Source organism: Festucalex cinctus, chromosome 5, assembly GCF_051991245.1.
Source record: "Festucalex cinctus isolate MCC-2025b chromosome 5, RoL_Fcin_1.0, whole genome shotgun sequence".
Lineage (NCBI taxonomy): Eukaryota > Metazoa > Chordata > Actinopteri > Syngnathiformes > Syngnathidae > Festucalex > Festucalex cinctus.
In genome coordinates, this window is record NC_135415.1 from 25,738,926 (window position 1) to 25,762,054 (window position 23,129).

At 38.6% G+C, this 23,129-nt stretch overlaps 1 protein-coding gene across 1 annotated transcript; it reads left to right on the top strand.

Annotated features, from left to right (window-relative positions):
- Nucleotides 1–851: 851 nt before the first annotated feature.
- On the top strand, nt 852–17,931 carry npr3 (natriuretic peptide receptor 3). Its single transcript, XM_077522097.1, has 8 exons — nt 852–1,832; nt 12,220–12,342; nt 12,446–12,621; nt 13,883–14,018; nt 15,192–15,286; nt 15,367–15,484; nt 15,572–15,656; nt 17,349–17,931. The coding sequence occupies exons 1-8, from the start codon at nt 1,175–1,177 to the stop codon at nt 17,458–17,460; spliced, it is 1,503 nt and encodes a 500-aa protein (XP_077378223.1). The 5' UTR covers nt 852–1,174; the 3' UTR covers nt 17,461–17,931.
- Nucleotides 17,932–23,129: the final 5,198 nt, after the last annotated feature.

Below are 23,129 nucleotides of genomic sequence, written 5' to 3' on the forward strand. Positions count from 1 at the left end.
GATCCCCGGCTACAGAAGCTGGCTCTCGGGACATGGAATGTCACCTCTCTGGCAGGGAAGGAGCCCGAGCTGGTGTGTGAGGCTGAGAAGTTCCGACTCGACATAGTCGGACTCGCCTCCACACACGGCTTGGGCTCTGGTACCAGTCCTCTTGAGAGGGGTTGGACTCTCTTCCACTCTGGAGTTGCCCACGGTGAGAGGCGCAGAGCATACTTATTGCCCCCCGGCTCGGCGCCTGTACGTTGGGGTTCACCCCGGTGGACGAGAGGGTAGCCTCCCTCCGCCTTCGGGTGGGGGGACGGGTCCTGACTGTTGTTTGTGCATATGCACCAAACAGCAGTTCAGAGTACCCACCCTTTTTGGAGTCCTTGGAGGGTGTGCTGGAGAGCGCTCCCCCTGGGAACTCCCTCGTCTTGCTGGGGGACTTCAACGGGGGAGGCGGGGGACATTGAGTCCGAATGGGCCATGTTCCGCGCCTCCATTGTTGAGGCGGCCGATCGGAGCCGTGGCCGTAAGGTGGTCGGTGCCTATCGCGGCGGCAATCCTCGAACCCGCTGGTGGACACCAGCGGTAAGGCAAAGCTGCTGCCCCCGCGACCCGACCCCGGATAAGCGAAAGAAGATGGATGGATGGATGGATCTATGCGTACACGTAATTGCGGTTATGTAAAAAAAAAATGTAGAAAAGAAAAGACAAGAAATGAAAAAAAAAAAAAAAATGTACGCCCAGGGCGCAAATCTAGCCAGAACCGCCTCTGGCTGTACGGTACAGGTATTGTGCACTGCTGTGTTGTACAGCTTTAAGAAGGTGGGGAACGTTCCAATGACGCACGACGGAGCCCAAGAAGATGCTTCAAAACTCCAGGCCACAGTCAGCGTGTGTGCATGGTGACCAGTGGGACTAATCGAGCAGCTGGCAGTTGAGAAGATATTTTTTTGAAACAAGTTGAAGCGTCCTCGAAGGACATCTGCATTCAAAATAAAGCACGCACTTGTAAATATTTTTTTTTTCCCCCGTTAAGCAAATTATCATTGAACTACTTAACTGTATTTGGTCACGGCGGATCTTTCAGTTTGCGACTATAGTGCACCGTCAACTGGAGCCTGAGGAGGAAAACGATTGAGCGAGATTGCCCAACATTTTTTTTTTTTGTTTGTTTTACAGAAAACGCATCATGTCACTTTTCACCGCGCCGTGGGTCTACTTTTTTATCTTTTGTAACCAAGCTGTGAGACACACCACGACCGATGAAATAGACGTGGTGGTGTTTTTGCCCCAAAATGACACTTATCTTTTTTCATACGGGAGGGTCGCCCCGGCGATTCGCTACGCGCAGCAGAAGCTGAAGACCGCCGGAGCCTACTCCGACTTCCACTTCAACATCCACTTTGAGAACTCCAACTGTGTCAATGATGCTCTCTTCCGCTTGGTGGACGGCTCGTGCGCGAAGAAGCCTGATCTGATTTTGGGTCCGGTGTGCGAGTACGAGGCGGCGGCGGTGGTTCGACTGGCGTCCCACTGGAATATTCCGGTGATCTCCGCAGGTGCCCTGGCCGCAGCTTTTAGCGACAAGAACACCGAATTCTCCCACCTCACGCGCATCGCGCCGTCCTATGGAAAGATGGCAGAGATCTTCAGCGCCATGTTCAAGCACTTCGCGTGGAAGACCGCCGTCCTGATCTACGAAGACGACAAGGAGGAGCGGAACTGTTACTTCACTGTGGAGGGGATATATCATCTGATGACTGACCTAACCATTAAAACATATACTTTTTACCATGACGACCCGCTGGACACTGACGACATCATCCAAAGCATGTATGACACACAAGGTAATGCAGCAGTTCGTTATGAAAAACAAAACAAAAAAGGTTACTCTATCCTAGTTCAATTATCTTGCTTTATTGTTAATATATGTGTTTCACCACGTGGAAGCAGGATTCACTGGCGGAGGCAGACTTTCCTTTCATAAAAAAAAAAAAAATTGGAGTCTATAAATGTTGAAATACATTCAAGTACATATTAATAAGCAAGCAGGAGATTTTTTGCTCATAATGTGCTGTTTATTCACAATGTACAAAATACATTCAATGTCTATAAACAACATCAGTGCCTAACATGAATGAAATTTGCATGCATGCACTTGTTTAGTAGTTTAACTCATTCACTGCCAATGACAACTATAGACGTAAAAAAATCCAAGCTAACGGCCAGTGTTAATTTTGAAAAAAAAAAAAAAAAGAGAAAATTTTAAATTAAAATTTTAATTTAAAAAAAAGAAATTTAAATTTAGTTTTAGTTATAGTCTTCTGACTAAATTTAATTAAAGCCTTAGTCATAACTTAGTCACCTAATTGTATTTGAGTTTTAATCCAACTTTAGTTGACAAAAATAAGGAGCAATTGACTTCTGGAGGTCGAGACCCAGTTTGTGGTCTCAGTAAGACCAAGACCAATCACTATGCACGATGGTAGCACTTAGCAATGAAATTGTTGTCATCGTTGTTATTAATAACAATGAGGATTAATAACTATGAATGAAAACAATGAATAACTAAAACTAAATTCAAATTTCTTGTCTAAATTTGCACTGGCTGTTTGCTTGGATTTTTTACGTCTATAGTCGTCATTGGCAGTGAATGAGTAAAGGAACAGGTCATATTTTGTCCCCTTATTTAATTTTCCACGCAGCATATGAAAAAAATAAATATAAATTTGTTACTCATACTACTACTGTATTTACAGCCACATAATGTGATTAAATCTTCCACTTCTGGACTACAAAAAAAAAATGTTAGGGCATATATACTAAGTATTCTTTGAAGCTGTTTTGTGTGTGATGTTTAAAAATCCTGCAATTGGCTGGCAATAGTGTTCATTTCGTCAACGAAAACAAAACAAAAAAAATAATTTCCTCAACACACATTTTTCACCGGACTTAAACTAGACTAAAACCCTCATTAATAATAAACAATAAGTGGGACTAAATCAGGAGCTATGTATTTTCGTCAACTAATGAAGACAAGACAAAAATATACTTCAATTATTAATAAAAACTGCACTCAAATCTACTGACAATGGGCTCTTTGCACAAATCCACTACTTCCTGAACGCAACACCAGTCCTTCATTTCCGGTCTTTCACGAGTGGACAAACTGATTAATCCAGGTGTGCCTGATCTCGGTAACCACAACAACATTGGCCAGACACACCTGGATTAATCAGTTTGTCCACTCGTGAAAGACAGGAAACAAAAACGTGGTATTCAGTTCAGGAAGTAGTCGAGCTGTGCAAAGAGCCCGTTCAGTTCATGAACAAAAATATCTCTGGCAGCTTATTTCCGGAATTTTCTTCTAAACCGATTGTATCAAAATAAAAGCATACCGTGGTGAACGCCATTATCCTGGTCACGTGACCGTGATGACGCATCCCGTGCGTAAACGACAGCTGCTGTCGTTCACTTGCTGACGTAATTGGCAAGAAAAAAAAGAAAAAGAAAAAAAAGACCGTCGTCTATCCCAAAAACTGCGCAATTTCTGATCAGAGTAAAATCCCCAGCACGTCAGGTTTCATGTCCACCCCACAATTGATTGATATTTGTGTTTAACACATGATAACAATGGATATTATTCTTGGGCCTTTAAATTGATATTAACACAGCATTTTTCAAGAGGTAATAAATTGAAAGGATAATCATATCTTACTAGAAAAATATGAGATGGAAAAAATTTATTAGGGCATTGTAAGTCCCATGGTAACAGGTTGTATTATTAATCATATTTCGTCATCCTATGGATCGTCAGTGCAGCTTAGTTTACACAACAAAAATGAATAAATTGATTTGCCCTCAAATCATATAAAAAAAATAAATCTGCAATGTTTTGTTTTTATTTTATTTTAAATTCACCAAAGCAACAGATTTCGCTTACATTCTTTTCATTTCTTATCCAGGTCGTTTTAAAAATGTTTCACAAATAAATGAATAGGCACAAGCAAGCCAAGCAATGTGAACCCCCCCCAGCATTAATAAGGAAGATTCAGACTCTGGCTGGAACATTCCTCACAAGTCCGTCACTTAAACACACCTCCTGAAATATGCCTTGAGTCAGTGGGACAAACTTCACCTCAGTGCTGCCAGCACTACAGCACCTTTAATTACACTACACACACTGCTTGCCCTGTGTATGCTCTGTGAGATATTCCACGCGCCAATGCTAGCAACTAGCAATAATTCCAAACTTTCAGATTTTTATTTGACTGGCGCACGAATACTAGTTAGAAGGCTGTGCACTGATTGACTGCGAGCGATAGCTTTCAAGTGCCCTGTTGGCTAAGAACTTGTAACATTTAGAGCTTATTGATATAAAGGACTGTTGTACTGATTTGTAATATCGTTAGTGCTAAAACAAGGATGTACAGTGTGTTGCCGAATTCCTTATGAACAGGGTACAAAAAAAGACATTTAAGCGGTGCAAACATTTTAAATTATTCCGTCTCTGTAAGTGTTGACCGAATGACTGCTGGGTAAGTTGACTGATGCATTTCCTGTTTATCATGACTGTATGTGCAGAATGATATTTCTGCTTAAAAGTAAGTTGCTGGTATATTGGAGTGTATTTTGAATTTTTAACAGAAGAAGAGAGTGGGACGAGATTTGTTTGCTCCATTGTTTTACATTTAGTAACTGTTAATGCAAGTGTAATTGTGGAGGTTTACTTACAACACAGCACAACTCATAAATTTGACAATTACATAATCAGGAGTTAAGACAGGGGTGTCCAATTTTTTTCATTTGAGGGCCACATCCAGAAAATCAGAAGGACGCAAGGGCCACATAATGTTATGAAGAGAAATTGTGTTTAGTCCTAAAAATTGTACAAATAATTTATTTGTGCTTTTGCATATTCAGAAAAATGCTGCTGTATATAAACCAATTTATTTGTAATATGGCAGTTGGGTTATTATAGTTTTGGAAGTTTATTTTGTTTTTAGGGTTTGTTTTTTGTTTGTTTTTTTAGTTAGTTTTATTTAGTTTTCAGGGTGGTTCTGTTATTTTTTTGATTAGTTTTAGTTCTTTAATAAATGCTTAGTTTTAGTTTAGTTAGTTTCATAATTAGTTTTAGTGTTTTTTTTTTTAATGTGTATTACTTGTGCGCAATATTTAAAAAACACCATGGGCGCGACGTCATTATTCCGGTTTATATCAAAATAAATCACTAAAAATCACATTTAAAATCATCCCCAAAGGCTCATGTATTTAATTACCAAAGACTAAAACGAAGGACATTTTTGCTATATTTATAGTTAGTTTTATTTTAGTTAGTTTTGTAAACATAAAATGTAGTTTCAGTTAATTTTCGTTTTTAAAAAGCATCTTGGTTTTTATTTTATTTTGTGAACGAAATTATTTTTTGGATTTTTTGTTAGTTTTAGTTAACTAAAATAACCTGTAATAGCACCTGTGTTTTTTGACACCTTCCCTTCTTCCTTTGACCATCTCCAAACATTTTTGTTTTTATTTTATTTGAAATGAGTCAAATGCCACTTTTAGCATATGTGGCGGGCCACTAAAAAATGGACGGCGGGCAGCAAATGTTCCCCGGGCCGTAGTTTGGACACCAATGAGTTAAGACATGGAAAACTTTTCTAATACCACAAACTGTTCACGGTCACGCCAGATGCTATAAATCTGCCACTGGAAGACCCCAGACTGATGGTTCAGGGGCACGGTCCCCAGCCATCATCTGGAAACTCACTGTGGTTTTGACTATCACCTGCTTTACGTGTCATTTTAATTTAAATCAAGCGCACCATGGTATGAATCAGAATCACGAGTGACACTTGAAATCTTTTGACTCATTTCAGCGCTTCCCACCCAAAACTAAGCACTAAGGGAAGTTTTGCTGTGATAATCAGTATATATATATATATATATATATATATATATATATATATATATATATATTAGGGGTGGTAAAAATAAATAAATAATCGATTCGGCGATATATCGCGATACTACATCGCGCGATTCTCGAATCGATTAAAAAATCGGCAGAATCGATTTTTTATTTATTTATTTTTTAAAAAATTTTTTAGGATTCACACCTTGAGCATGGAAGAATGTTATATGAACGGAACATTAAGCCTTAATATTTTATTTTAATGCTGTTCAAACATGAAACAGATTACAACCTCTATAAGACTGAAATTTCAGATAAATAAATAATACATTTTCATATAAATCTTACACTCTACAAGCTTACTGATTAGTATTTTCTAAATTTGAATGAAAAAAAATCGCAACAATCGACTTATAAATTCGTATCGGGATTAATCGGTATCGAATCGAATCGTGACCTGTGAATCGTGATACGAATCGAATCGTCAGGTACTAGGCAATTCACACCGCTAATATATATATATATATATATATATATATATATATATATATATATATATATATATATATATATATATATATATATATATATATATATATATATATATATATATATATATATATGTATATATATATGTATATATATATGTATATATCTGGACTTTCTGAGGGTAACTGGGTTGACAAGCTACCCTGGATCATGCTGGGCCTTCGTACTGCACCTAAGGAGGACCTGCAGTGTTCGTCGGCTGAGTTGGTCTATGGACAGGTGCTAAGAGTGCCAGGAGATTTCATTCCGGACGCCTCGACCCGCATTCAGGCCTGGGCCGCCAGTGGATGCTGGTGCGTTCCAGCCCGTGCCCACGTCGCAGCATGGCACCCCTGTGGCTCGGGTACCCTCCAACCTGCAGTCGGCCGAGTTTGTTTCCATCCCACACGATGCACACCGTGGTCCCTTGCGTCCCCCCCCCACCTACGACGGGGCATTTAGGGTCCTGCAGCATGGTGCCAAGACTATGGTCGTGGATGTTGGGGGCCGTTCCGAAACTGTTTCTGTTGACAGGCTTAAGCCGGCTCATGTTGACCTGGCCGGACCCTTGGACTTGACCTGCGCCCCCCCGCCGCGGCCGCCCCCACTGGGCTGCGCCTGGTGGACCGTGCGGGGTCCCTTCCAGTTGTTCCTGCATTCCCGCCAGTTGGTGCGCGGGACTGTTCTGATGTTTCTGCTGTGACCCCCCCCCCCCGGCCCGCGCTCCCTGGGTACTTTACCCGCAGGGGTCGGGCAGTTTTGCCGCCCCGTCATCCGGAGTTTGATTATGGGTGAATTCTGGGGGGGCTTGTAAGATTTCAAGTGTCACTAGTGATTCTTTCAAATAAGCACATTTTAGAGCTGTAATTTTAATACTTTGATATTTTTGCTCATATCGGCTCATGCCTATTATTAAAATTTCCCGGTGTGTCTGCGAAAACTGCTCCCTGCTCTGCAGTGCGTGCACATTTAAACCAGGCATGTCCTTGGTGGTAAACCAGAAGAGCTACTAACAAAAAATATTTTTGTTATCCAGCATAATAAACATATCCTTAGCTTATTCACTCCCAGCCATTTTCACAGAAGCAATCCGGTTCGCTCCCGGCTGTTTTACTGGATTTTGACTGATTTTGGAAGGCCCACAGAATACTGTCTATTGCTATAAAGGCATGGAACCTATCAAAAGAAAGATTAAAGCCTCTTCTTTCATCAGGAAAAAAAAAAGTATGTTTCTATCTGTTTCCGTTTTGCAGCAATTAGCATTAGAAGAGAGCTAAATTTCATCAGTTTTTACAAATCTATTCAAAATTGTAAGTAATTGAGCTTTTTTTCTACATGGCCCTGGTTGATCTCCTTTGCTCTGCTGCCACCTGCTGGCCGTTTGTGTAATAACTACCATTTCTGCAACCGTTCTTTGAGGTTGAGAGGCTGCATCAAAGCCTTCTGTATGCTCTAGCATAAAAAAACAACAACAAAAAAACGTATAAATACGTCTTTGGGACACTTAGAACATAAAAAAAATGTATTTACACGTTATTGGGAGCAAATGAGTTAAGTATACATATGACTTATTATAAAATGCAAGTAAATAAATATAAAATATCGCGATACGTATCGCCTTGGAGATCATGTATTGGGATACATAGGTATGGCGATAGGTATCGTATCGTGGCCCCTGGTATCGTGATATGTATCGTATCGTGAGGTTGGCGGGGCAATACCCAGCCCTACTGTTTTCCATGTCTCCGTCCTACAGCACAGCTGAATCTAATGATCAGCTAATCAGCAAGCTTTGCAGAAGCCCGATAACGATCCCGATCACGAATCAGGTGTGTTAGTGGAGAGAAACGTGGAAAACAGGCTGGGTAGGGGCTCTCGAGGACCCAACTTGGAGACCCCTGCTCTAGATCTACTCGATCTCAACTCCTTCTTAAAGCCCTCCCAACGTTTTGTTTCTTACGCTCTATCCTGCCACCACCTTTCAGTCGGCAAGTTTCTACACATAATCTCATCCACGTGTGTGCACCTGCGTCCAATCTTGCGTTTCACTGTTCCTCTTTTGAAAAATCAAAGCGCTCACTGGAGTCGCTCATTTCTCCTAGCAAAATCCACCACCATCTGCGCTTCCACATTCCTTTTCTTAAGCCTCCTCCTTTTTTTTTTTTTTTTTTCTTTTTTTCTTTTTCTTTTTTTTATAAAGAGCTCAGAATTGTTCATTCGGTAGTCTTACCGATTCAACGTCTTATCATCATTGCTCTTTTTTTTTTTTTTTTTTTTTTTTTTTGTGTGTGTGTGCGTGCGTTTGCGTGTGTGCGTTTGCGTGCGTGCGTTTGCGTGCGTGCGTGCGTGCGTGCGTGTGCGTGCAAATATGTATAAATTTATACTCATTAATTCACCTAAAGCCTTATAAATATCCCATTACCCTTCGCCTTAACCAGGTACTTCAGAATCTTGCCAGAGTCGTGAAGTTTAAATGGTCAGGAGACCAGAGAAAAGGTCAGAAAAAAATAAAGAGAAAAGAAAGATAAATCAAAGTGAAATCCAGCACCGACCAAACACTTCCTGCCTTCCCCATGATTACAAAATCAAAGTCTTACGCCAACCCCAGAAGCCTCTAAATTCCAGCAAATTTAGCGAGATCTCAAGAGACCAGAGGAAAAACTAAAGAGAGGAAGGAGGGAAGGATCGATAAGGCAGAGTGAGATCCATAGAAGCCAGTACATCCAATCCATCAAAGTGAAATCCAGCACCAACAAAACCCCTCCTGCGTGGTTACAAAACCAGAGTCTTATGCCAACCCCAGAAACCTCAAACTTCCAATAAATTGAGATCTCAAGTGACCAGAGGAAAAACTAAAGAGAGGAAGGAGGGAAGGATAGATAAAGCAAAGTGAGATCCACAGACCCAGCACCCACTGATTCAAGGGGCTGTGGGAGGGAGAGGCGAATTCTGTTGAGTTTCAGTAGTTTCTACACATAATCTCATCCACGTGTGTGCACCTGCGTCCAATCTTGCGTTTCACTGTTCCTCCCTCTTTTGAAAAATCAAAGCGCTCACTGGAGTCGCTCATTTCTCCTAGCAAAATCCACCACCATCTGCGCTTCCACATTCCTTTTCTTAAGCCTCCTCCTAACCTCTGTACCCTTCATCAATCATCTCAACGAGGTCTCCTCCAATCACCACTTCTCCCCTTGTCTGCATCTCCTGATGCAACTCGTTCCAGAACTTTTTCCTTCTCTTCCCATCTGTTGAGCATAACCACCGATAACATTTATGATCGCGCGTACAATTTCTAGCTTCGCAGCCATCAACCTGTCTGACTCTCATTTCGGCTCAATAACATTCTTTGCATACTCTTTCATCAGAATCACCCCGACTCCATTCCCTTTCCTATCCAGGTGGGCGATAAAACAGTTTGAACCCAACAACCCACACGCACGCACGTTGTCTATCCTTCACTTCTGCATCGCTTCGAACAGCCCTCTACTTTAATGTTACCACTGTCAATCCAGCATGCTTGTCTTCATTTTCTCTCCCTGTCTCCTAACCAAAACTTTTATTTTTTTATTTTTTTTTATTCTTTTTGTGACCGTCAATCGTTTGAATGCTAAAGATGGAAGGCTAAGTTGTCTTTTTCTCATGCCACATAACTATCATTGGTTCCATGTGTCACACATTACTTGTACAGGTACCTTTAAAAAATAAAATAAAAATAAAATATATATATATATATATATATATATATATATATTTAGGGGTATATATTAGGGGTGTTAAAAAATCGATTCGGCAATATATTGCGATACTACATCACGCAATTCTCGAATCGATTCAATAATCGGCTGAATCGATTTTTAAACTTCCATTTTTAATGGAAAAATATTCAACAAAACGTCTTACTTCGGGTTAGGGTTCACACCTTAAGCATAGAAGATGTAATTTTAATGGAACATTAAGCCTTAATATTTTATTTCAATGCTGTTCAAACATGATACAGATTACAACCTGTATAAGACTGAAGTTTCAGATAAATAAATAATACATTTTCATACAAATCTTAGAATGTACAAGCTTACTGATTAGTATTTTCTAAATTTGAATTTAAAATAATCGCAACAATCGACTTATAAATTCGTATCGGGATTAATCGGTATCGAATCGAATCGTGACCTGTGAATCGTGATACGAATCGAATCGTCAGGTACTAGGCAATTCACACCCCTAAAATATATATATATATATATATATATATATATATATATATATATATATATATATATATATATATATATATATATATATATATATATATATACATAATATATTTATTTTTTATTAGCCCTCAGGATGGTGTCAAAGACAATGAAAATTCCTTGCGATAGTGTTTTTCGGAAGCCAAGACGCGTTACTTTCAAACGACAACGGTATTATTGATGGTTGCTATTTTGCTTCGCAGTTTGGTTTGGCAAAATCGACCATCTGTGATATTGGAATGATAATTTTCAGTCTCCTTTTCAGCAGTGAAAATACTTGCTCTGTAGTATACAGCATATCATCCATCCATCTATTTTCTGAACCGCGTTTCCTCACAAGGGTCGCGGGGGGTGCTGGAGCCTATCTCAGCTGGCTTTGGGCAGTAGGCGGGGTAATCGCAGGGCACACAGAGACGAACAACCATCCACACTCACACGCACACACTAGGGACAATTTGGAGCACCCAATTAACCTGCCATGCATGTCTTCGGAATGTGGGAGGAGACCGGAGTACCCGGAGAAGACCCACGCGGGCACGGGGAGAACATGCAAACTCCACCCAGGAAGGCCAAAGCTTGGACTCGAACCCGAGTCCTCAGTACTGGGAGGTGGACGTGCTAACCACTCACCCACCGTGCCACCCTACAGCATATCAACGACGGCGCTAGGGGTGTGAATTGCCTAGTACCTGACGATTCGATCCGTATCACGATTCATAGGTCGTGATTCGATTCGATACCGATTAATCCCAATATGAATTTACAAGTCCATTGTTGCGATTTTTTTTTAAACTCAAATTTAGAAAATATCATTCAGTAAACTACATGTACAATGTAAGATTTGTATGAATATTTATTATTTATTAATCTGAAACTTCAGTTTTATTTTATGTTAGAACTGCATTGAAATAAAATATTAAGGCTTAATGTTCCATTAATATAACATTCTTCCATGCTCAAGGTGTGAAAGTTAGACGTTTTGTTGAATATTTTTCCATCAAAAATGGATGTTTAAAAAATCGATTCAACTGCCTATTGAATCGATTCAAGAATCGCGTGCTGTAGTATCGCGATATATTGCCGAATCGATTTTCTTTAACACCCCTAAACGAGGCCTTCTTAAAATAATCACCAAAGTCATTTTTTTCTGATTTTTCAAGAAACACAAAACAATTGAACTGTTTGCATCATGGGGAGATTTAGGCAAAAAAAAAAAAAAAAAAAAAAAGGAAATTTAATGACTTAGGCAATTATTTTATGAGGTTGACGATATGAGGTATATGTTGCACAATAACAAAAGTTAATGCGATTAGGCATACAGTAGTAATTTACGTCTGACTTGTAAGGTGACTACTACAGCTCAAAGCCAGTTTTACACACTGCAGTGGTTGGATGATGTTTTAAGCAACACTAGATAGAAAAGTGATTGGTTTTTATTAACGCCACCCATCTTCCAATATAAACTAGTATCGACTCACCACAAATGTTGCTCAATGTCTTGCTCAATGTCAAAGTCTGTGACTTTGTCTCTTCTTGCAGTGGTGATCTTGTGTATGGAAGCCAGAAAAATTCGCGAAATTATGCTTGCTGCACACAGGCGTCGACTGACCAATGGAACACACGTGTTCTTCAATATTGAACTCTTCAATGCATCGTCTTATGGTAAAGCCATTACGGCAGCAAAAACATTGCGTTTAACTGATGTACACATTTAATTTATGAGACCATGTTTTTTTTGTGTGCATGTTATCAAACTGCATTTCAGGCAATGGCTCATGGAGGAGAGGCGACAAATTTGACAATGAAGCAAGACAAGCCTATGCGTATTTGAACACTGTGACATTGCTTCGGACAGTCAAACCAGAGTTTGAAAACTTCTCGCTGGAAATTAGAACGGCCAGTGAAAGCATGGGACTGAACAACTGCAACGATTGTGGAAGTGTAAGTATAAGGGGGCGTGTACTTGTTCACATTATAAAAACAAACGTGACTTCTAATGTGAACGCAACGCGCCTGTCATGTATGGAGGACAAAAACTGACAGAATTCGAAATAAATAAACGACTAAATAAATATATAAATGACTGAAAGTGAAAATAAAAATGAATGTAAAAAAATATAATTCGTAAATTCTATCATTATTTTTTTCACTCACTCATCCACACATGTAAGCTTCTGTGAGTGAGTGAGTGAGTGAGTGAGTGAGTGAGTGAGTGAGTGAGTGAGTGAGTGAGTGAGTGAGTGAGTGAGTGAGTGAGTGAGTGAGTGAAAAAAAAAAAAAATCCGTGGCCCCGTTTGCGACACACCACATATTTATATTTTGAGTCAAAACCACCTCGTTTTTTTTTTTAATGCTGTTTTTGATATGCCTTTGCCATGTTTCCAAATTTAAAAAGAGAGATGAATAAAAAGTGAACATTTTTCATCTGTATTGGTTTGATGTGGATTATCAGCTGTTTACTGGGCACTTCATGTTGTCTACATTTCTTTATATTAAGATTTGGCCCGACCGAATTAGCAATTAAATAGCCCTGCTCTAAACTGTTGGGAACGTCAGCATTATTATTATTATTTATTATTTATTTAAAACAAACAAACAAACAAACAAACAAACAAACAAAAACAGTACATGCCCAGTGATTGACTGGCGACCACTTCAGGGTGCAGAATCATGTTGAATAGGCTCCAGCACACCTTGGACGCCAAAAAATGTAAAGTGGCAGAAAATTAATTAATTAATAATAATAATAATAATAATAATAATGATATTGTGGCTCGTAATGTTTTTCCATTTTATCTTTGCAGAGAGAAACTAGTCCTAGGTCTAATTCTTGTCAGTATTTGTGCAACAGCATTCTGGACCCCCACAGAGTCTTTAGAGCCTTGTTGCAGCAGTTGTTTTTTTTAAATCTGATAAGATAAAGTGGGTCTTTATCTCAGAAATACTGCAAGTTTGGGAGCTCTGCAATGACAGGAAAAAAAAAAGTGAAGTTGGTCCCTGGAAACTTGACAGGGTTTCTAATTGCTCAGTTGGGAAAAAAGAGGCTGCGTATTGATGTAATCTCTGCAATAACATTTGCACAATTTCCTATAATTAAGTGGGATAGTCTCGTCCCCGTGGGCCCCACAAAGAAAGAAAACAATAAATTAGAAATACTAAATCTAAATCCTTTCTTTCTCATTGACCACATTTGTCGTTTTAGGTCAACGCGTTTGTCGAGGGATTCCACGATGCATTGCTGATTTATGCTGTTGCTTTGAAAGAAGCTATGAAAAGCGGATACAGTAAGAAAAATGGATCACAAATCACATCACAAATGTGGAACAGAACTTTCGAAGGTAAAAATATACTTTCATAACGGAAAGTTGTTTGAAAGTTTTCATTACGTGGCATGTGATCAGTCCGCTGGACACCATAATGCCAAAACTAGTAGCGCGTTCAGATTACATGATAAAATGGATCTTTACAGTCTCAATCTTAAATTATAATTCAGGTGTGCAAAGTTGGAATTTCATAAAATGGCTGATGTTGATTTAGCTGTTGCTAGATTATCATGAAAGAGCCTCTTTTTGAAAAACAGAATTTATTGGCCTACCAGCTTGACCTCCATGATCACTTTTATCGGTCAAAGTTAATCCATTAATTAACAAGTAATCAATTCTCAAATTAATCAACAATTATTTTAATAATTGAGTAATCATTTGGAGCCATTCTTTAATCACTATACGAAAATGAAGTATGGAATAAACAACAATCAATGGTTGATGAACAGCTTTTTTTAATACAAACATAAATTGAATCAGAATAGTCAATTGACTGAATAATCGATAGATTAATCGATTCTGAAAATATTTGATAGTGACAGCACTTATTTATTTATTTAGTTAGTTATTTAACTCATTAGCTCCCAAAAATGTATAAATACGTCATATTTTAAATGTTTTAAGTGTCCCAAAGACGTATTTATACGTTTCTTGTTGTTGTTTTTTATGCCAGAGCATAGATAAGGCTTTAATGCAGTCTCTCTACTGCAGAAAATGGTTTGAGTGGCAGCAGAGTATAAGAGATCAACCAGGCCATGTTAAAACAGCTGATTTCCCCACAGTTCTAAGCAGAATTGTGAAAAACTATGAAACTTAGCTATGTTCTATTGCTAATTGCTGCACAGCGGAAACAGATAGGAATATACATTTTTTCCCTGATGAAAGAAGAGATTCTAATCTCTCTTTTGGTATGTTCCATTTTTTATAGCAATAGAACACAAGTGTTTTCCTGGATTTTGACTGATTTTTCAAGGCCCGCGAAATATTAAGTGAAAAGGGTTGGGAGTGAATGAGTTAATAATTTTACCATTCCAACATTAAATTTCATTTTAATTTGGAACTAGTTACAGTGATACATTTACAACCATATTACTTAATTCATGTGAGAAAAGCTAACAAACTCCTTGAGGATTTGGAGAGAAGTTTCAATATGTCTAAATGTAAATTATTTTTGTTGTGGTGCCACAGGAATCGCTGGACAGGTGTCAATTGACATCAACGGTGACAGAAATGGCGATTTCTCTTTGATGGCAATGACCAACGTTAATGCGGGAACATATGAGGTAAGACACCAAATGAAATGAAAACGTCACGTTTGAAGTCGTTTATGTAGCCCTGTGAAATTGCCATGACATAATTTCAGGTTGTGGCCAATTACTTTGGCCTGAACGGAAGTTTTCAGCTGCTGCCGGCCTTCAACTATGACCGCTTCACTTTGCAAGGAATACAGATAACACATACGGAGATATCAGACAAATCATGTAATGAAACACGACCTCACGTGCCGTGTTTTTTGTAACCTTGTATGTATATAACGTGTTGTCGTCAATTATTTTTCTTCTAACCAGGTGGATTAGGAATGTCTGCTTTGACTGGAGTCATAGTGGGAGCTGTTCTGGGAACCGCGATGCTTGCAGCGTTTTATTTTTTCAGGTACGTACAGGTAAACATAGTGATGCCTCAGCAGACAATATGGGCAAAAGTACTGGGACACTTAAAAAATTCAATCAATCAATCAATCAATCAACTTTATTTGTATAGCACATTTAAAAATCCACAGGGGAACCAAAGTGCAAGGGATGTGCTCAAAAAATCGATACGGCAATATATCGTTGCGGTCCTCATTACAATACACGTATCGATACGCAGGTGTCAGAATTGATGTTGCTAGTTAACTTTAAATAGGCAGTTAACGTTCGCCTTTGCAGCTTGCATTGTACCTAAAAAAATAAAAACCAGCAGCGTCTTTGAAGTTAATTGCCTTCAATTAATGCCAAAATAGCTCACCAGTGATTGGACACTGTGTCTTGCTACGAAAAATGAAAGCAGAGGAAGAATATCAACATTTATTTACTTATAAACTTAACATGGCACATGTCTCAATGTACCAATTTTCCTATATTTTGTTTAAAAAAACGAAATAAAATGTGTTACATGAAAAAAATGCTGTTTTTATTCCCCCAAATATTTCAAATAAGCACATTTTAGAGCTGTCATTTTAATACTTTGATATTTTTGCTCATATCGACTCATGCCTATTAACTCATTAGCTCCCAAAAACGGAAAAATACGTCATATTTTAAATGTTTTAAGTGCCCCAAAGACGTATTTATACGTTTTTTTTATTTTTTTTATATGCCAGAGCATAGAGAAGGCTTTGATGCAGTCTCTCTACTGTAGAAAATGGTTGAGTGGCAGCAGAGTATAAGAGATCAACCAGGCCATATTAAAACTCCCACAGTTTTCCCACAGTTCTGGGCAGAATTGTGAAAAACGACGAAACTTAGCTATGTTCTATTGCTAATTGCTGCACAGCGGAAACAGATAGGAATGTACTTTTTTTCCCTGATAAAAGAAGAGACTCGAATCTCTCTTTTGGTATCTACCATATTTTTATAATAATACAACATACTATTTCGCGGGCCTTGAAAAATCAGTCAAAATCCAGGAAAACACTTAAGTGAAAGTGGTTGGGAGTGAATGAGTTAATAAATTTTCCCGGTGTGTCTGTGAAAACTGCTCCTTGCTCTGCAGTGCGTACACATTTCGACCAGGCATGCCGCTTGGTGGTAAACCAGAAGAGCTACTAACAAAAACATTGTTGTCATCCAGCATAATAAACATATCCTTTCGGTATACATATGACTTTTATTATAAAATGCAAGTAAATTAATGTAAAATATCGGGATACGTATCGCCTTGAAGATCATGTATTGGCATACATATGTATCGCGATACGTATCGTATCGTGACCCCTGTATCGTATCATGAGGTTGGCGGCAATACCCAGCCCTACAAAGTACTGCACATAAAAATAGGAAAATAAAACCAGATAAAATATATTTAAAAAAAGGAACATACTTAGAAATCACCTAACACATAAAATAATATAAACAGATTCATGCCAGTTTGCTACATGTAAATCGCCACAAGACAAAATATACACAGAATTTAAGACCAAAACAGTCTAACGACGGTATTGTATTTTAGAGGACACTGGCAACAATATTTTCAATTATTTTATTTTGAAGAGGTCGGGCAAGCACCGCTTAATAGCTTACTATGACGGATCGCCACTGATATACATACAATTTATAGTATGATTTAACTTTTTTTTTTTTGCAGAAAAAATTACAGGATTACCATAGAGCGACGAGCACACATTGAAGAGTCGACCATCGGGAAGCACCGCCAGCTACGAGAGGACTCCATCAGATCAAACTTGTCAGCTGCTTAGTCAGCTTCAACAGAAGAACTGTTGCTGCAAACGTACATTTCTGTGGCTGGAGATTATCACGGTTATCAGTGAGGAATTGCTTTTAGAAATTAGACGATTTTGTGTTTTCAACTATTTAATGTTTCACTTTAAAATGTATTATAACTCAGGACTACTTTAACTGTGTCAAAGCACCACTTGGATTTCTCATTACAGGTCAAAAATTGTGTGTGGGTGTCCATTTTATTATGGAGGATTTTATAAAGATTTTTTTTTTTAATATATACGCTGTATACAACCAGTAGTTATGGCTGTAAATAATTGATTTCATCCTGTAGATATATACAATATGCTACATTGCCGTGCACTAATTTAGTTTGGTTCAGTTACAGTATGCTGTCTTTGTTGATATGATTAATAGAAGTTATGTGTATTTGTGGTATGTGAACTGCAACAATGAATTGACATAAAAGTAAAAATATGCAAAAGAGATGCCTGAACTCACCACCTGCAATGTAAGGCTCACGTGTCTTGAAATTAAGACAATATGTCAGAATTTAATCAGGCATAATATAAATATTCAAATAAAACTACAAACCCCAATTGCAATGAGGCTAGGACATTGTAAAAAGTGAAAAAAAAAAAAAAAAAAAAAAGGAAAACAGACTATGTGATTTGCAAATCATTTGTACTAAAAAGGCAAGATATTAAAAGAGATTTTTTTTTTTTTAATACTCGTTTTCATTTTGATGTCTTCATCACATTCCACAAAAGCTGGGACGGGAACAACAGAAGACTGGGACTGTTTCTAAATAAAAAAACAACAACACCTGTTTGTAATATTCCACAGGTGACCAGGTTAATTGGAAACAGGTGAGTGTCACAATTTAGTAGAAAAGGACCATTCCCGAAACGCCCAGTTGGTCGCAATCAAGGATGGAGTTGAGGAGGTTCACCACTTGGTTCACTACTGTGTAGGAAAGTAGTCCAATTGTTTAAGTACATTTCATACATCATTTATGGTCTGAAATATCAAGAGAATCAGAATTAAGAATCTTGAGAAATCACTGCACCTAAGCAGCAAGGCCGAAAACCAACAATGACAATCACCGTGTCAAGCACATTAAAACTCAAACATGCAACGTGAAAGCCGATACAATATATGTTCCGGCAAAAGGGTGTCGTCGACATTCGTTTTAAGCTAGACGCGAAAATGTATCGTTTGGATAAAATGTCGATTTTGAGATTTTTTCAGAAACAACCTCCTTGAGGTCTGTATTTTAATTTCCCAGCAGCACAAAATTTAAAATTGTAATAGAATTTTATTTAAAAAAAAAAGAAGAAGAAAAAAAAAAAAGCAAAGATTAGAATAAGTGCTTTTTTTTTTTTTAGCTAATATGTTTATAGCCGACTTTAGCTAGCAGCATGTCTCGGAAACGCTCCTCAAATAACCCTGAGTGCCTCGCTTCTAGCGTCACTTCACAAATGATTCATATAAAAGGACAGAGCAACAACAACAAAAAGCAGTGTTGAACCATCATAACATTTTCATTTTCTTCATGTGACTAAAAGCATTTTAGGGGGGGTGAGGGTTCGTTGGTGGTCAATGGACTACTCTTTAAAAGATGAGAAAGCAGGATGGAGACGGATTTCTTCTGGAACAACGCTGTTTACTGGTCACACTTCTAGCGACAGACACCACACTTCCTGAACACTCGTCAGCTGACCAACTCTAACCAATCAGGAGCTAGCTAACTTAAGCAAACGCAAGTAAATGAAAATAGCAGATTCACCTTGTCAATTTAACTACTTGTATATAAAAAATACCAAAATATATACATGTGTAAATAATAATTCTAGAAACAGATATATTAGTAAATATATATATTAACAAATGAACTTATATCTTACTCCTCCCTGAATCTTACAATTCCATCGATATGTCTAAAATGCATCAGGTATCATTCAATACTAGGGTTGCCAACCGTTCCTTGAAATACGTAATCGTTCCGTATTTAGAACTATAAGTAAGTGATATTGAGTTGTCAAGGCACACACTTTGTCCCGTAATACCGTGAGAGTCAAACATAGTCCGTAAAATGTCAATGGAATTAATGAACAAAGTGCTCTTTTTGTGACACCGTACGGTAATGATCCAAGAACCTCTTGCTCTGTGACCAATGAGGTGACAGCACATTAATTCACGAGTATAATGGTATTGATAGTTTGCACTGACATCACGTGATCACGTGACTGCCCCACCGTGGACGGCGGAAGGAAATGACGTTTGAATGGAACAGGTACAATTTTTTTTTTTAACGTACATTTTTTTTTACCTTCAATATTTTTTTTTACGTACATTATTTTTTACCTACAATTTTTTTTTACGTACAATTTTTTTAAATTCTTTTTATTTTTATTTTTTTTTTTACAGGCACAAATCATGCCTTTTACAGATACAAATTTATACTTTTTTCGACAAGTACATTTTTTTTTTACGAGTTACTTTTGCACCATATTTACCTCCATAACTGGACTCTTAACTGACAGTTGCAAGTGGCAACCTCCAATTAGCGCTCAGAAACAACAGCACCGTTTTCAACATTGACAAACCTCGTTATTCATTGATACTTGAGAAATTAAAGTTAAGTGTGAGAGCGTGACACGATAAATGCATGACCATTACAGCCCTGTACCATGGCCAAATTCAGTGTGGTGATCATGACTTCCTGTTACTTAAGTAATCACTGACACTGCGTGTGATTCACACAATTGATGCAAAGCAGCTGGCTGCGTTCGTGTCCGCTTGAGCCAAATCACAAAATGCCGACGGCCCTGCCACGCCGCCTCACGATGATTGCGCAGAGCAGAGGGAAGAATGACAGAAGTGAATTCACTAAATAACTGCGAAAACTGGCATAACTGACACAGCAAGAGCAGGCAGGAGACAGGCCTCCGCTGAATACATAACTTGGGCTGAAATAAAAGCATTTACCCAAGGAGTCACTCAGTGTAAGCCTCAACAAACCCTCACATCAGTCATTTCCCTGTAACCCAATCAAAAAGTTATTTTGTTGAATTCCGATTTGGACAGTATCCATCTGGCCGTCGTCTGTTGATTTTGAATGACGTCAAAAACATTTTATCAGATAGAATGCTCTCACACACGACATGGCCAAGCTGACAATCTGCAACTGCTGGAATGCATTCCCTGTCAGCTATGGAAGAAATAGCTTCCTTCCTTCTTTACTTTATACTTCCTCTCATTAGTTTGTTTGACTTTACTCCAGCACACGATGTTACTTGCAGTGTTTTGCTGCATTTCATTCACCCAAATGCTGCATAGCATCTCACTTGATTTTGTTAAATGATTATGGTTTGGGGTTTAAGTATATTTGGCCTGATAATAGTGTATGCAAATATAGTTTCATATACCAGTATTGTACGTATTGGGAATATTATAAGTAATCTCAGTATCATTATAAATCACTGTCAATAATCTTAGATTTTCCATTTAGTCCTGACTAGAAATGGCTAATAAGAGTAGTTGGATGATACACAAAATAAATAGTACAATTTTTAAAGTGTAACGATGCTATTTTGATGACTGTTTATAATTCTGTTTAAAAATTGTATTTTCTAATTCTAACAGTACATACTAGGGGTGCGACTTGTACCTGACGATTCGATTCGTATCACGATTCATAGGTCACGATTCGATTCGATAACTGATTAATCCCGATACGAATTTATAAGTTGATTTTTGTGATTTTTTTTTAACTCAAATTTAGAAAATACTAGTCAGTAAACTTGAACACTGTAAGATTTGTATGAAAATGTATTATTTATCTGAAACTTCAGCCTTATAACTGTGAGCCACTGTATTTAACAGACAGTTTCATGTTTGAACAGCATTGAAAGAAATTATTAAGGCTTAATATTCCATTAACATAACAATTTTCCACGCTCAAGGTGTGACCTGTAACCATAAGTAAGACGTTTTGTTGAGTATTTTTCCAGCAAAAATGGATCTTTAAAAATCAATTCGGCCACCTATTGAATCGATTCGAGAATTGCATGCTGTAATATCGCGATATATTGCAGAATCGATTTTTTTAAACACCCCTAACATACATACCATATTGACACATGTAGCAATTTTTTGAAATAGGACAATATGCTTTTCTATGTATATTACAATTAATATAGAGAAAGTTGTGGTTAGCATGCAGTTTCCCATCCATCCATCCATCCATCCATCCATCCATCCATCTTCTTCCGCTTATCAAGTCGCGTGAACAAAAGCTTTAGGAGGGATGCCCAGTCTACTTTCTCCTCATCCATTTTGTCCAGCTCTTCCAGGTGATTCCCAAGGATTTGCGAGGCCAGCCTGGAGACATAGTCTTACCAGCGTGTCCTGGATCATACCCCAGGGCCTCCTCCTGATGGGATGTGCCTGGAACACCTCACCTGAGAGGCATCCTAACCAGATGCCCAAGCCACCTCATCTGGCGATCCTCTCAATGCAGAGGAGCAGCAGCTCGACTCTGAGTACCTCCCGAATCACTGAGCCTCTCGCCCTATCTCAACGTTAAGGAGAGCCCAGAAACCATGTGGCGAAAATTCATGCCGGCCACTTCAATCTTGTTCTTTCAGTCATGACCCACAGCTCATCACACAGCTCACAGCAGTTGCTCATGTAAAAAAAAAAAAAAAAAATGCTTACCCGGCTGTAAACTGTATGGTAATTTATTCTGGCTCTGTTTGGAACTGTCAAACCTACAGCAAATAGACTTGCACCACCAGGGGAAAAAAAGTTTGGAGCCGGTGTTGGCAGGAGCTTAGTCGACAGGCGTTTCAAGCACTACTCTCATAGGACCGTGTAGGATAAGATTGAGGCACAAAAACACATACCTCATAGTTTCAATGTTTTGTTGGCATTTATAGTAAATAGTACGTCAACAAACGTGTGGACGGTTGGCTACCTGGTGCTATCGTTAACCTTTGGCTAAAAACAAAAAGGGAGAACATTACCTTCGTGCAGACGTAGTAGTTTCTGGTCATTTTGGAGAGATTCAACTGGTCGTGTGTGCAAAGTTTGTTCTGTTGGCATTTATCGTAAATACTAAGTAAGTCAACAAACGTGTGGACGGTTAGCTACCCGCAGCTATCGTTAGCCTTTGGCTAATAACAACAATGGAGAACATTACCTTCGTGCAGATGTAGTAGTTTCTGGTCATTTTGGAGGGATTCGATTGATCGTGTGTGTGGTCCTCCATAAAGTTTGATACAGCGCAGACATTTTTCGTAGTAGTTTGAGGGTTTAGGGAAGGAAATAAACCGGACAGTGTCGCTCTCGTGTCTTCCTTACACAAGCTGTGACTACAGCAGGACGCCGGTTAGTGGATCGCGATAATGCCTATCACGCTTACGCAAGCCGTGACTACAGCGTTGAACTATTTTATTGATTATTTTTCTTGGATTTGAACAACCACACAATGCACTTCCCGGGAGCGGGATTGCTTTTGTTTGTCCGCAGCAAAACGCACGTGCCGTCGCAGACATGACGTCTTGGGTCTTGATTGGTTTACTAGGTCATGTGGGTGTGGTTTACGTTAAGATCAATTCACAGTGGAGCAGTCCCAGATTGATTTTGTGGAGGAACTCCCTCGAGGGAATCACAATCAATC